This window comes from Trematomus bernacchii, unplaced genomic scaffold (genome assembly GCF_902827165.1).
Source record: "Trematomus bernacchii unplaced genomic scaffold, fTreBer1.1, whole genome shotgun sequence".
NCBI lineage: Eukaryota > Metazoa > Chordata > Actinopteri > Perciformes > Nototheniidae > Trematomus > Trematomus bernacchii.
Genome location: NW_022987652.1, coordinates 117,799 through 133,674, shown reverse-complemented (window position 1 = coordinate 133,674; position 15,876 = coordinate 117,799). Strand labels below are relative to the sequence as shown.

At 40.5% G+C, this 15,876-nt stretch overlaps 1 protein-coding gene across 1 annotated transcript in view; it reads right to left on the bottom strand.

Annotated features, from left to right (window-relative positions):
• Positions 1–656: 656 nt before the first annotated feature.
• Positions 657–15,876, bottom strand: part of frmpd2 (FERM and PDZ domain containing 2) — a 28,391-nt gene continuing 13,171 nt past the window's right edge. Inside the window, exons 14-28 of the mRNA XM_034134822.1 lie at positions 15,322–15,481; positions 14,284–14,476; positions 13,236–13,250; positions 13,073–13,161; positions 12,255–12,335; positions 12,060–12,167; positions 10,280–10,396; positions 9,348–9,520; positions 9,041–9,139; positions 8,214–8,307; positions 7,343–7,428; positions 6,737–6,929; positions 3,818–4,032; positions 916–982; positions 657–694 (exon numbers count right to left, since the gene is read on the bottom strand). Of these exons, the coding sequence (XP_033990713.1) occupies positions 657–694; positions 916–982; positions 3,818–4,032; positions 6,737–6,929; positions 7,343–7,428; positions 8,214–8,307; positions 9,041–9,139; positions 9,348–9,520; positions 10,280–10,396; positions 12,060–12,167; positions 12,255–12,335; positions 13,073–13,161; positions 13,236–13,250; positions 14,284–14,476; positions 15,322–15,481 (1,728 nt within the window). The remainder of the gene's footprint in view (positions 695–915; positions 983–3,817; positions 4,033–6,736; positions 6,930–7,342; positions 7,429–8,213; positions 8,308–9,040; positions 9,140–9,347; positions 9,521–10,279; positions 10,397–12,059; positions 12,168–12,254; positions 12,336–13,072; positions 13,162–13,235; positions 13,251–14,283; positions 14,477–15,321; positions 15,482–15,876) is intronic.

Genomic DNA, 15,876 nt, shown 5'->3' with positions numbered 1-15,876 from the left:
CTTCTTTTGGATATATTTTTTGATAGGAGATGACAGATTGGTGAGCATCATGTAACATTCCCATAAAATCGTCACACTCTCATGATCCAGTTACTTACATTTTTATTTAACTGTTGCTTCCAAAAATCCATCCACATACAGCGTCTGACTTTTCCCACTGTTCCTTCAGTATGCCTGGAAAATGAAAAATGAAAAATGAAAAATGACAAATAAACAAATAACTTCTTTGTTACAGAGGCACTTTTTTAAACGTAGAAACCTAAACTTTTTTCCGCTTTTAGGCCACAAGCGTCACTCATACATGTTTTCTTTAAGATGTGTTAAACAGTTCTCCATGCACTCTAATACCCCTGTTAATTTGTTGTGTGTAACAAAGGTATATTCAATTAATGTATAAACATGATCATGGCAAAACAATTTTTTCACCTGTTCATAAGTCATAAAAACACTCTTTAGATCAGGTTCTCTTTCGCCTCTCAGGTTTTCTGTACTCTCTGGATCATCACTGACCTTTCAGCAGTGGCGAGTCCATCGATTAAAATCCGATAAGAACATCTTCATAGTTCAGTCTTTCCTCGGCCTCCATCACCACTTCCTGTTTGATCAGGAAGCTCAGTGTTGCTTCTGAACATCTCCATGATGCTGCGTGACATCACTCAGGTGTCAGTGAACTGATCGATGGTAGGAAGGATCCCTGCGGAGAACACACACACACACACACACACACACACACACACACACACACACACACACACACACACACACACACACACACACACACAGTGAGGAGATTACATGGCTGTAAAGCACTTTGGGCTGCTTTGTGCATGAAAGGTGCTATACAAATAAAGTGTTTGAGTTTAGGGTTTGTGTGTGTGTGTGCGTGCGCGTGCGTGTGCGTGTGTGTGTGTGTACCTTTTGCAGGCCGGCTGAGAGTCAGTGTAACCTCAGCTGGTGAAGTCTTGAACAGCTTTAGCACCCTCTGCAGTGAGAAGAGAAAACGTTGAACTGAAATATTACTCCACTACAATTTCAAAGTCTTGCATTCAAAACCCTGCTGAAGTAGATGTCTTAAACGCTGAATACACTTAAGCAGTGGCGAGCCGTCAGGGCCCTCTAGGCCCTCTGTGAGGGCCTAAGATATTCCAAAAAATAATATTTAAAAACATTAAAAAAATATATATTTTTTAAAAATATATATTTTTTTTATATTATTTTTGTTATATTTTTCATTAGTTTTACCGAAAAAAAACTTGATTTAATAAAATAACATTTCCAAAGAAATAAATCCTTCGAATCTGCCTGTTCATTCTCTGTTTGAATGTGAAGGGTTACATGAAAGAAGGTCTGGCCCTCTCTGCGATTCACAGAGGGCCCGCTATAGTAACTGAACGAGAGAGTAATGTCAAATGACAGTACAATTGACCAATCATATCTTCCCTCTAAATGGGTGTGTTTCATTATCGCGGACTTTATGACAAGTTCCGCCCGCTGTGAAACTTTTCTTGTTTCCATAGCAACAACAACTTCCTGTCAACAGCGTGAACTCGCCTTCAAAATAAAAGCATGCCAAATTACACTTAAGACATACAACTGTAACGAAAGTAAGAAACACAATGCAATATCATTTTCAATGTCAAAGAACACAAATTGGGTTCACAGGTGTTGTTTTGTGTGGTAGAGGGTCGCTGTCATTGATGAGTTTTGCACCCTGGGCCGTTGTTTTGATATTCCGCTGAAGTATACGCTGTGACGTAATAACTTTTTTTTCCTTTTTTTCGAGGGAAGGGGTGGGGGTCAGAGGGCCTAGGTATAAAGCTCACGGCTCGCCACTGGAGAACACACACACAGTCAGAGAACCAGTGGCGAGCCGTCAGGGCCCTCTAGGCCCTCTGTGAGGGCCTAAGATATTCCAAAAAATAATATTTAAAAATATTAAAAAAAATATTTTTTTTTTAAATATATATTTTTTTTAATATTATTTTTGTTATATTTTTCATTAGTTTTACCGAAAAAAAACTTGATTTAATAAAATAACATTTCCAAAGAAATAAATCCTTCGAATCTGCCTGTTCAGTCTCTGTTTGAATGTCAGTTACTATAGCGGGCCTCTCTGCGATTCACAGAGGGCCCGCTATAGTAACTGAACGAGAGAGTAATGTCAAATGACAGTACAATTGACCAATCATATCTTCCCTCTAAATGGGTGGGTTTTATTATCGCGGACTTTATGACGAGTTCCGCCCGCTGTGAAACTGTTCTTGTTTCCATAGCAACAACAACTTCCTGTCAACAGCGTGAACTCGCCTTCAAAATAAAAGCATGCCAAATTACACTTAAGACATACAACTGCAATGAAAGTAACAAACACAATGCAATATCATTTTCAATGTCAAAGAACACAAATTGGGTTCACAGGTGTTGTTTTGTGTGGTAGAGGGTCGCTGTCATTGATGGGCCGTTGTTTTGATATTCCGCTGAAGTATACGCTGTGACGTAATAACGTCTTTTTTTCGAGGGAAGGGGTGGGGGTCAGAGGGCCTAGGTATAAAGCTCACGGCTCGCCACTGCACTTAAGGTATAAAAACTAAAAGTTACCAAGGTGCAGTCAAATGTTCCCTGTCAGGGTTCATTATTATATATCATGTTTTTGGATTAATAACACTGCTGCATTAATGTGTATGTTTCATTTTACTGCTGAAGATTTACTGTCTGTAAACGATCATCCTATATTTGTAGCTTCGTCCTGTGAGAGTCATGTATCTTTAAAAAGTCAACTTTTCATGAGAACTCACTAGCAATAGGGTCAGAAAATTGAGCCACTTTAAGTAAACTAGCTTTAGGAAACTATGTGTGATTCAATAATTGCATATAATCAAATGACTGCAACATATCTGCCTAATTAAAGCTCAGTGTCTGATTTTAACACCACAGGTCGCCAGGTTTCCTTTGTGACAGTGATGCGTCACGCTGATACGTCATTGTACAATAGAGAAAAGTAAGTCCATTACATATAAGCAAATCATGGATAAGTAATCAGATTAGTGCACGTCATGAACAGAGATGGCAAAAGTACACACATCCTTTACTCAAGTAGAAGTACAGATACTCGTGTTTAAAAATACTCTGTTGAAAGTAGAAGTACTGACTAAACTTCTTTACTCAAGTAAAAGTAAAGAGGGCTTTGAAATGTACTGAAGTAAAAAGTACCCATAACTAGCAGCTGTTTTAAAGAGTACCTGACCTCCCTTTATATTAATAGAACAATAATGTCATTGTTAGCTAATGAATGTTTCCATGCTGAACAACGGCAACATGACAACGTTTTCATTGGTCCCTCTTCTTTAGAGAAGACCAGGAAATGATGGATACACGGATCGTGTTCAAATCAATAGGCACGCAATGACTCTAAATAATAATGATCACGCCACCAAACACACATTCAAACTAAAGGAACCAGCCTGTTTGGGAAATGTGAGAAGTAGAAAGTACAGGTATTTGTGTTCAAAATGTAAGAAGTAGAAAGTACAGGTATTTGTGTTCAAAATGTAAGAAGTAGAAAGTTCAGGTATTTGTGTTCAACATGTAAGAAGTAGAAAGTACAGGTATTTGGGTTCAAAATGTAAGAAGTAGAAAGTACAGGTATTTGTGTTCAAAATGTAAGAAGTCAAAGTAAAAAGTCACCAGAAAAATAAGTAGTGGAGTAAAGTACTGATACCAGACAAATGTACTTAAGTACAGTAACGAAGTATTTGTACTCCACTACTTCCCACCTCTGTTAATGAATGAATACACCTGATTTATGATGTGCACATACAGGGTAGGTGAGCTCTTTGAGGGACTGTCCGTTGATGGCCAGCAGGACGTCGCCCTCCTCGATCCGCCCGCTCTGCTGCGCCGGCTGACCGGAGAAAAGCGTCTTGATCCGGACCAGGCTGTTGAAATCCTGGATGGGGGGGTCCAGCTCACACATCAGGAAACTGAAGCCCAGTCCGTTGGCACACTTAGTCAGAGTCACATCCTGGGTGTTGCCTGAGGGTTTGGAAAAAAGGAGTATTTGGATGAAGAGGTGGTGGATAAAGGGAAGAGGAAAGAAAAAGATACAAATCATTAGATGTTTTTTATAAGGATTTAAAAAGGGTTTTCCATTGACTTCTTTTCTTTCTTATATTAACAGTAAATGGATTGACTGGTAGGCTACTACCGAAAGATGGATTTTCAACCCAACATTTTGTAAAGACGAAAGTATGTTGGTACTATCATCCCAAACAGAACATAAACGAATATTTTTTTAATTTTTTTAAACGGATTTTAAAAGTCAGAAATAGTTGTTTTGAACTGTAATTGTTGACCATTTTAGGTAGGCTAACTATAATCCCATTTTTTGTTCCTTAAAACGTTTTTCATGAAGTGTTTGTTGTTGTCATACTAATTTCAGCCACAAGAGGCTGAGGTGCACCACAACCCGTTCATTTTAATTTCACTTAAAGTAGCGAATTTTCTATTTTTTCTAACGTGTCTCTCAGGGTTTACGTAGGCTTTAGCTAGCCGCTTGATAGCATCAAAACAAGAAACTGTAAACCTGGCTTTATCCAAAGAAAAAGAAAACCAGCCAACCACCATACATTTAACAAATCACAAATGCTAATAAGTAAGCTTAAGAGTTGTTAGTAAGTAGATTTAGACACAGCCAAGCTTTCGGTTTTGCTGTTTCCTTTCTTTGTGCTAAGCTAACTAGCTGCTGGTTGTAGCTGTAGGCTATATATATCAGAGTGATGTCATTCTTTTCATATTACTTGCATAAAAAAACCATTTTGTTCTATTACATAGTACACTGTTTTGTCATTAAAGGTAATCTTATTACATTTACAGTCAAGATAAATTAATTATTACTTGCATGTCCAATTCATTCTTCTGTAGACATAATAAAAGGCAACAGTAAAATACATTATAACACCATTTTGTTTTAGCAACAAATACATATAAAACAAGATAATACTTTGACTCAATGTTATAACGTCTGATCTGCCTGCCTGAGTGAGAGGAAAGAGGAAGACGACAGATATAGAAGGACAGGCCGAGGGATAAGGCCAGAGGGGATAAGAAGAGGAAGGTCAGGGTCAGTGAGGAAGATCAGGATGAAAAGGAGGAAGTGTGTGAAGGTTCACCTCGACAGCTTAGAGAGAACGATCTCTCACGCGAGTGTTTCCTCTGTAGTGTTCGTGACTTAATGATCTGCCTCTCTACAAGGAACTGCAGATGGAACCGTTGGCTAAGTTGTATTTATTATGGGAGAACACAAATGGTTCTTCTCCAAGAAATAGATCCTGGTTGTGACACCAATACGTTTTATGTGCACTTAAATTAAAAGTAAATGGACTGCATTTATAAAGTTACCTTTTACTCCGGACTACTGTTTACGTTTTTTGTTTTCTCTGTTTCTGTTCTGATTTTATGTAAAGCGTCTTTGAGCATTAGAAAAAAGCGCTATAAAAATCCCATGTATTATTTTCCAGTCTTTGCAACAACCCAAAGCGTTTTTTTCCGTATATACAAGTCAGCATTTACCCATTTACACACATTCAGACATCAGGCCATCTGGAGCAATTTGGGGTTTAGTTTCAACCCCAAGGACAATCAACAACCCTTAGATTGGTGGAAGGCCATGCTAATAGCATAAGTCTATTATTTTACTCAATGTGCAGTTGCTGTATTCCTGCTACTTGTGACTTTGTGATGTGAGTTAATTATTTTATTATTTGTATTGTATTTATCCTTTTATTTACTTGTATTATTATTATTTTATCTGTGACCATGACCTGATGGGGTAGGGGTAGGGGTAGGGGATGGGTAATTGTATTTCATATTACAGACCAATTGTTCTGTACTTTGTTTAAAGGTCCCCTATTATACTGTTTTTCATCAATATATTATAGTTCTCAGTTATATACAAAACATGTCTCTGAAGTGTTTGTCTGAAACACCAAACAGATCATTGCAGCATCCCATAATCCCCTCTGTTTCAGCCCTGTTTCAAAAGTGCTGATTCTCTGTCTGTTATCGTGACGGGATTTACGGCTCTTTGAAGGGAGCCGGATCTTATGGCTCCGTTCCTTTCCGAGAGCCGTTCAAAGGAGCCGTTTTTTGTTTTAAGGGAGCGGGGTTAATAGGTTTAACTGCGAAATAATCACCAGGATAATGATTGACTGTATTGCCAGAAATGTACTTTTACTCACAGAAAATGTATAACTACTGTAACTACATCGCTCAGGCAGCCAAACTCCTGCTCAAGCAGCATGCGTTATGCCATCATCTACTGCAAATTGGCATTCAGGAAAGCAAGTTCCCGTAAAGACGAGTGGATTTATGGCAGGCAGTGAACCAACGATAAAAAGAACGGCTCTCACCAAGTACGACTCGGTTCCGTTCGTTCGTACCAAAGAGCCGTTCAAAAGAATCGAATCGTTCGCCAACGTCACATCACTAGTCTGTTACTTTAGATGAAAATAAGGAGCCCCTCCCCACGCCCCTCTGAGAGATATTTGGTTAAAAAGAACACAATGGTGCTCTAGGAGGAGATTCAGGTGATAAGGGGGGGGGGGGGTTACCTTGGTTGGTGATTGGCTAATGGTTACACAAGCCAAAACATCATTGTGACATCATAAAGTGAATGTGCTGAAAAGTGCCATGTCTGCAAAAAAACATATATATATATATTTAAACCGGGCTCTCCTACCATCGTTGACAAAGCTGTAGTCCCGGGGCCGATCGGAGGTGTTTGTGGTGGTTCTGGTGGGCGAGCAGCTGTTGGTTCTGAGTGGGCTGGAAGCTGGACTCGTGCTCTGATTGGATGCACTGCTGATGGTGTCCGAGTGAAAAGAAATCCTGGGTAGTTTAATCGTCACCCTCTGTACAACCAAGGTCACCACCTAGAGTAAAAAAATCAAAGTATCATTACAGTTTTGAGGATTCACCCTCTGGGAACTAAACAATATGTGCACAAACTGTTGTGCAAATCCATCTTGTAGATAATTATCAACATCATGAGTGTATAAACGTATATAATTATTAGGCAAGTCAGTCACACTATGTTAGGTGAAAATGAAACACTGGAGCTGGAAGACACACCTGGGGGTTGTGTTGGCCTTGCTCCACTGTGTGCTAGCTTGCTAACACACAGTTCACAACAACAGATGTCTCAATCAAAGAAGATGTGTTCTGTCTTTGACACTAAAAGAAAGTGGTCCTTGTAAATGTGGGGACGTAGAGTATGAACCTAACATGTACAATATGTCATCATTGGTCTCTAATGGTCTTTTTCCTAAGTCACATTGTGTCTTACCTCCCCAGTTTTGCTCAGATGCTCCACGGCCTGCTGGTAGGTGATTCCCTGGAAGTTAATCCCATCCACCTCCAACACCCTGTCGCCTGTTACAGAGAGTTAGAGACAAATCAACTGCCTGTCTCACTATCAAATTCAGAAAGTGCTGAAGGACTCCGAGTACTGTATGAATCGATAAAAGGCCTTATTGGGGGTGCTTCAAATTACTATAAATAGATCAAACACAGCATTATTTAAGCAGTTTGCAAAGAATTCTCCACAAGTGCATAAACGTTAAGCATTGTTGGACTTGATATTGAGTTGTCATAGGGTTCGAGTTATAATCTGAGCTTTATGGGGGTCTTTAAAACTAACGTTAGGGGCGGAGATAAATATATCAATAACAGCCGGGTAATAACGTAAATAACGGGTGATATTTATAAGAGAGAGAGAGAGACTTCACTGCTCATTACCTGGTCACACACACACACACACACACACACACACACACACACACACACACACACACACACACACACACACACACACACACACACACACACACACACACACACACACACACACACACACACACACACACACACACACACACACACACACTTTGGAGGTGAAGTGCAGGCATTTTGTCATTCAAGAGAGAATACGATGCGTAGTTATTTTGTAAAACATGTTTTTCTTTTCGCCTATTTACCTCGTTAACGTAAATAATACTCATGACATTGAAACATGCATTATTTGTGATTAAAATAATGGTTGTTGGTAATGTATTAGCGACCCCCAAAATGTATGAATTCACTGCTTTCATAGGAGCTCAGACCCCTCCTCATGAGAATCCCCATTGGCTCCCACATAACTCGAACCCGGGTCATACCTGAATGTAGGCGCCCATCTCTCTCTGCAGCGCCTCCTGGAACAAGGCATCTTATGTAAAGTCCTCCATTTGGAACATTAGTGTTCCAGCCATCCTGATCGATTAATGAGAAAATAAACATGAATTCAGTATTCTAATATATACTGATATGGGAGGGGAAACAATGTGCAAAGACCCAGTTTCACTATTTGCAGTGAGGTAGTGGTGTAACATGGACAAAGCACTCTCTCCCTCTGTAAGCCGGTCAGATGTTAATCAGATTGCGTCGAGCACTCATTCTGACTCACTGCTCCAGATTAGTTGCTGTACTAATTACCCTTCCTGACTCTTTTTCCTGATGTAAACACATTACACAGATATAGGATTTTGCAGGTCCATACCAGGGATGCAAACCAATATCTTGCAAACAGAAAATAGAAGGATTTCCTGCCAATGCTGTCAATGCAGTAATTGAAAGTACAGTAATATATCTAAGCAATAATAGGCTTTTGAGCCGTTGGGTTTCCAAGCTGTAGTCTATTATTGTTGGTGACTATCGCATTCCAATTGGATCACTTGTCCTTTACGTAAAAGCCTATTATTAGCATCTAGTTTAACCACTTTTTCAGGCCATTAGGGCAAAATCAAGAAGTATATTCAGATAGCATGATAAGTCTCTGTCTAGCTGCAACACACTAAGCTTTGCAATTGAGCGACAACGTTAATTGGCAACTTTTGGTGCTAGATTTAGCTTCTTTCATTGGAAGAAAGTTGGCATTAGTGCACAGATTCACACAGATGAATACAATTAAAGATCAAATCAAAGATACAAATAAAAATGAACTCACAGAGATGCTGATGCCCAGAATTCCTGAGATCTTTCTGAGCTCCACAGAGATCTCCAACGGCCTCACACAGTTTGGAGGGGGAGACAGACAGCAGTTGTCCTGAAACACACACACACAGAAACAGCAATGATATCCGTCCTGCTTCTCTGTATCTCTGACTGCATCACACACACACACACACACACACACACACACACACACACACACACACACACACACACACACACACACACACACACACACACACACACACACACACACACACACACACACACACACACACACGAAACCTTCCCCATGATTATACCTGTGCTCGTACTTCTCGGGGGACGTTCAGCCTGTTGCTGGTCTTCGGCGTCATCATGGCAGAAACTATTTCATCCAAACCGTCTTGTTCTGAAGAGCCGTCCGTTATCGACGTGCCCTGGGATTCGTAATTCCTAAACACGGGAGAACGCACGCTGTTGGGACTGGGGCTCACTGTGGGTAGAAACAACAGCTATGTTACACCTCAAAAAACTGAAGTACAACATTTTGAGAGAGTTCCATGTATGGTAAGAGTAGCCTTCAATTCTATGTGTTAAATGTTTTTGTCTGACTGTGTAAGGCAAATACTTCTACATTTCAAACCTTGAATACGTTTAGTTACAGAAATCGTCGGATACAGCTCTCCTATACTGGCCCCCCAACCCCTATAAGAAGCTAGAGCCAGAAGCCAGTTAGCTTAACTTAGCACAAAGACTTAACACAGAGGGGATATATAGTAGGTAATGTACACCTACGTTTTGATTTGATGTAGATACAAATAACATAAAACATGTGAATTCATGAAGTTTGAAAGTGCTGGTAGAGGTTTATTGCTACCTTTGGAAACTAAGCTAAGCTAAGCTAAGCTAGCTGTTTCGCCCTCGTTTTTATAGTTTTCCATATTTCTTTATGCTAAGCTAAGCTAACAGCTGCATGAAGCTATAGAAAAAAAGTCACGATGCAGCACAAAAAAGAGAAAGGAAATCTAATTTGTACGTGTTAGTAATTCACAACAGGTGCATCAAGAGCATAGGCTAATACCACACAAACACAGGAGGGTCAGGGTCAAAGTCACAGTATCATTACACACACACACACACACACACACACACACACACACACACACACACACACACACACACACACACACACACCACACACACACACACACACACACACACACACACACACACACACACACACACAGAGCACCTTTTGGCTGTGAGACGATGAGCTGCACCTCCTCAGGGCTGCTCTGCATGATCTCTGCTGCCTCGCTGAAGGTCACGCCCTCCAGGCTGAAGTGGTTCAGAGAGATCATACGACCGCCTGGGGGCAAAGGTCACAGTGAGCGGGGGGGGGGGCGGTGTCCGGTAACAGTGCAGTTTGAAGACCTGAACCCACATATGACCTCAAAAGGCCTGTGATCAAATCCCACAGACACCTCCACTACTCAGTCTGCCCTTCTTTGTACTTTACTACACCTTCTCTGCATCCATTTCCTTAAAGAACAAGGATTTCTCTGCACCAAAATGGGATGATCTATTTGAATAATGCCCCTTTCACACCGGCGCTTTTCCAGCTCCTGCTCGGAGCTGGAGCTGGAAAAGCGCCGGTTTTTCCTGTTCACACCGCAGCGGCGGCGCGTCATAGCTCCGGAATGCGGTTCACTTCCAGCTCCAAAAAATTGTCGGTCCAGAGGCAAGAGCTTCGGAGCTATGACGCGGCGTCGCTTACGTCTCTTACGTCGAGGCGTGCAGGAAACCTTACTTTGACCATCCGTTCGCTGTTATTGATCATTGTGGAGATACATGGGCTGTACAGGTTGTCATGTCCGACTATCAGAAGTAGAATCATAATGAAAAATACGCCGGTAAAAAGTGCCTGTAGAAAACGGCTTAGCAAGTAGTCAGTTTAGCTTCGGTTGCTATGCTAACATCACCCATGTTATACCAGAGAAACTTTCATAACAGCGTTGTGATGCCAAACAGCGTCAATTCAGACTGACACACATTCACTTAAGGGGAACTGGGGATATGTATCAGCTGCTTGTGTGACAGTCAGACAGTGAATACTTTAGAGCCGTGTGAGCTAACCCGGAGCTAACGGGAGAATAAACTCCAGCACTGCAGCGGTCGGTAAATGCCGCTGAAACACATTAATAAACAATGAACCACGGCACTCTGGAGAAAAGTATAAGGTTGGAGAAGTCGTTATTTAATTTAATCTGGCTTCGTATGATTAAAAGCAACACGATCATCGACCCGATGCAGTCCCCAGCCCGTTGTTGTTCTGAGCTCCGTTGGGGAGAAAATCAGCGACGTAAACTGTGACGTCATGACGCAGCAGCGGCAGCTCTGGGCAGTGTGAACAGAGCGGGAGCTGAAAAGGGAAACCGGAGCTGAACCAGAAAAGCTCTCGCTAGGAGCTAGAAAGGGAAAAGCGCTGGTGTGAAAGCCGCATTAGTGCCGTTTTTACACGGGCAAATCACAAAACAAAAGGGCCCCTGGGCACAGACATGGAATGAAGCCTCACCACCTCTCCTACGACACACAAACTCAACAGTTGTTTAGCCTGTTTTTGATTTCGTTCTGTCTCTTTCTAGTTCCTTTTTGGATTGTTTTCCCCATTTTATAGCCATTGTAAGTGTCTTTGCGTCTCTTTGAAGCTTTTTTGCCTCCCTTTGTTGTCATATTAAGTTCGCTTGAAGTCATTATTTGAGCCCTACTGATCAAATGTTTCTTTTGACCCCAGGATATTTGGCTTATCCGGCAGTGGGCTTGGACTGTGAGCCGGAGGGTCGCCGGTTCAAGTCCCCGAACAGACCTAAATATGGAGTGTGGACTGCTACTTGGAGAGGTCCCAGTCCAGCTCCTGGGCCCTGCCGTGGTGCCCTTGAGCAAGGCACCGGACAACAGAACTGGCTGAACTATAGCAGTATATTAAACAGTGTTGATAAGGATAGAGTGAAAATGTCCACATGATTCTCTACCTGGTCGAATGCGTCTGTCCTTATCAGCCGGTCCACCAGGCACAATGGAAGCAACAAATATGCCCAAGTCATAATGGCCAACAGTGTCCTCTCCCACTATCAGTATACCTGTAGCGACATTAACCAAAGATGTGTCAAGAAAAAGACTTTTCGTCTAAGGGCTTTTTCTGTTAAATAATGATTTGATCGTCTTACCAAGGCCAAGCTTCGGGTCTTTCTTTAGAGTAACACATATGACTTCTCGCTCTGTTGATGACCTTACTCTTGTTGGGGTTTCTGTAAGACAAAAAGTAGAATAACATATTAAAGTGGTGCTTTGGCAAAGAGGGTTTGGTTTTCTAATTCCGTTTTTTGCACCCTTTTTTATGAAACTGAAATTAAAGGAGTAGCGGCGGGCCAAGGAAGAACATGTTACATTTTGGAGTGGAGATTTAATATTGTGAGATATGGCATTTAGCCTTGGTGGAGGTCTGTGCTCGCTAAGTGCTTTACAATTAAACTTTAACCTACTGTAAGATGAGTCATTAATCAAATACAAGATGCATCATCATTCAGTATGCACACAGTATGTCGAGTAGCTTAATGCCTTAAAATGTCTTGTATATGTTTCTTTTGTTGTTATTATTATTATTTATTTGATTTTATTTCAATGTTGTGTTTGTTTGGTGGTTCTTTTGGTATTGTTGACCCTGGTCGAATGGTCTCTTTTACTCCCGTTATCGTACATGTGAGGGTCTATGTATGTATGTATGCTTTCTGTGTTTGACAATGTCACAAATAAATCACCCACCAATCAAAAGCAGTGACATGTTCAAAGTGCATCGTCTCACAACTACTGTCAGCATAATTATTCATGAAACAAAATTGCATCTGTTAGGAAATCTGAAGGCCACAGAAACGTCAGCAGTTTGTTTTAACCCAAAGAGCATCACGCAGGTCAAATGGAAGAAGTTGCAGTAACTTCGTCACTGCTCTTGCTTGTTTTTGTCGGTTTAAGAAATCCTTGGTCCTACCTTTGGCGGCAGGAGAGCAGGACGGCGCTTCAGGTCCGCTCCTCTGAGAGCAGGCCGGGGAACGCAGACTGGGGCTGCTGAAGTAGATACTGCACAACAAACAATGTGATAACAGAGACTACTCAATACTGTCATCTGAGAACAGTTAAGAGTCCATTTGGACAAAGAAGAACAAGAACTAGATATTGAAGTAACTGTTATTTTGTATATATTGATTGTTGTGCTTTTATTTCTGTCTTTAATGTGTGCATATGTATACATGTGTCTGTTGATTGTGTAGGATATATAGGTATATACATATTTGTAGACATATTTTTATATATATTTGTATTTTTGTATTCGGGATTGTGGGAAACGGTATTTCGATCTCTCTGTCTGCACACACAAACTGAAATATTGACAATAAAGTTGACTTTGAACTAGCATGAAATAGTAATCTCCATCCCCCTAAGTGTCTCACCCGTATTAACCATCTGCTTCAGGGGATAATTTGACTGTATGACGCCTTCTTTTTTATAATTGGAGGCGTGTGGTGCAGTGTATTAGTGCGTTGGTGTTCGGATCAGGGGGTCACAGGTTCAAACCCCACTGCAGTCAGCATGTCGTTGTGTCCCTGAGACACTTCACCCCAAATTGCTCCTGTGGGGATTGTCCACAGTATTGAGTATGTAAGTCGCTTTGGATAAAAGCGTCTAACAAGTGACATATAATGTAATGTAATGTAATGTAATAATTACATCAGTGTTATTTTATGTAAAACGTAATTATAGTATATGTTATTCTTAAAGTTTTGCCATTTTTATTGAATTTCAGCAATCATCTGTATATCGATCTTGTGTTTTATATTCTACAACAATATCTGTTTTCCTGTTTTCCTTTTTTGTAATTAATGCCGATTTTTATTCCATTTCTATGTAAAATTATATTTTACTATATTTGTTATATTTTTAATATTTGTCTAGTTCTCTATCTGTGTCTTTAATTGTTGTTTTACTTGTATGTATGCACCACGACATCAAGTCAAATTCCTCGTACGTGTCAATAAACCTGTTTCTGATTGTGATATAAAATTGTGATTTTTCCCGTTGTAGAGGCTTCAAATAAGTCCAATGTGTTTATTGCCTCTTCCTGCTCTGTTTGTCTCTGTAACTCTGTTATGTTTGTGTATTATTAAATTGTGCAAACCCATTCAAACCCATTAGTCCTCTTACCTCTGCTCGTTGAGGCGCTGCTGCTTGATGCGGCTCTCGATCCTGGCTGTGACGTCATCACACAGCTTGTTCAGAGACCCTTCCTGAGGCGTGGTCAGACCGCTGTCGTCCTGCGGCGTCTCCGAACACGAGACGGACTTCAGCTGGCTGCTCTGAGTGGGAGAAACCTCTGCGTACCGCCCTGTGTTTTCATCTGGAGGTAAACGAAAGAAAAAAATATGGAGTTATCTCTAGGAAGTTAAAACAATGCCTTTTAACACATTTTCAACATTAAAAGCCGGCTTTGCTCTAAATCAGGGGTGTCAAACTCAAGGCCCGGGGGCCAAATCCGGCCCGTGACTTCATGTTATGCGGCCTCACAAGAGCTTGCAAAGAATATAATATGTTTATTATACGGTTACATGCAGATTTACAGAAGCACGTTGCCCATAAACTACATGTCCCACAATGCATCTCAAATTTGACCTTTTTCTCAGAATTTGACTTTTTTTTTCAAAATGTTACTTTTTTCAAAACTGCACTTATTTTTTTCAAAATGTCATTTCTTTGACTTTTTTTTCCAGAATTTGGCTTTTAAAAAAAAATCATTTTGTGACATTCTCACTGAAGAGACTTGCAATTATTTGCCCTAGACTTCTGCTTTCAGACGTAGTTAATTATGAAGTTATTACCCTATCTGATATTAATCCAATGCAGAGGCAATAATGTAATAATACATTATTTTATATATATTAAACATTTATATATGTATTTTTATATAGTCTTAAAGTTACAACCGGCCCTTTGAGTGCAACCATAATGCTAATGTAGCCCAAGATGAAAATGAGTTTGACACCCCTGCTCTTAATGGATGGATGGACATCTCGTGGATATTTACAATATGGATAAGATGACAGCATTTGTCAATCATAAATTGGAACAATTCACATCACTCACTATGTAAAGCCCTATAGGCCTAATTTTGTTTTCACAGATCCATAACTCTGCTGTGAAGAAATGTCTACTCTACTGTTCAGCATTCATTGTGCAGCGACTGACCTGAGACCAGGTTTTGGCTGATCTGGCGAGAGTTCATCTCATTGTTGAACTTGTGTTGAGCTGAACAGAGGTTACAAAGATACGTGGCTATCTTCGATCTCTCCGTGATGAAGTTGTACTTCTTCTTGCTGCCCCGGCTCTCTACTGTGAATTTACGCCTCTGCAGGAACATGAAGGAAAGGAGTTACTTGAAAAGTGAGATTATTCTCTTGATAACAAGGACAATTCCAGCCCAATATCGTTATAATAGAAGCTATAGCTGTCGTAGAGACCCTACATTAAAATGTTGTGTTATTCTCCCAAAAGTACATCTATTTTTTTTACTTAAAGTGGACCTATCATGCTATATTTTAATAATTTAGTGTAGGACCATACCTATATAAGGCATATTTATACTTTGTTTTTTTCAAAATACCAAACAGATCATGCATTTTAGCCATGCCTCATTTTGCTCAATTTGCACTTTTTTATCCATGTTTTAGCAAGGGCAGATTCAGTGAGAACAGCACCATCTACAGGCCTGGCATATGTACTACAGCGTCTCCAGCGCTTTCG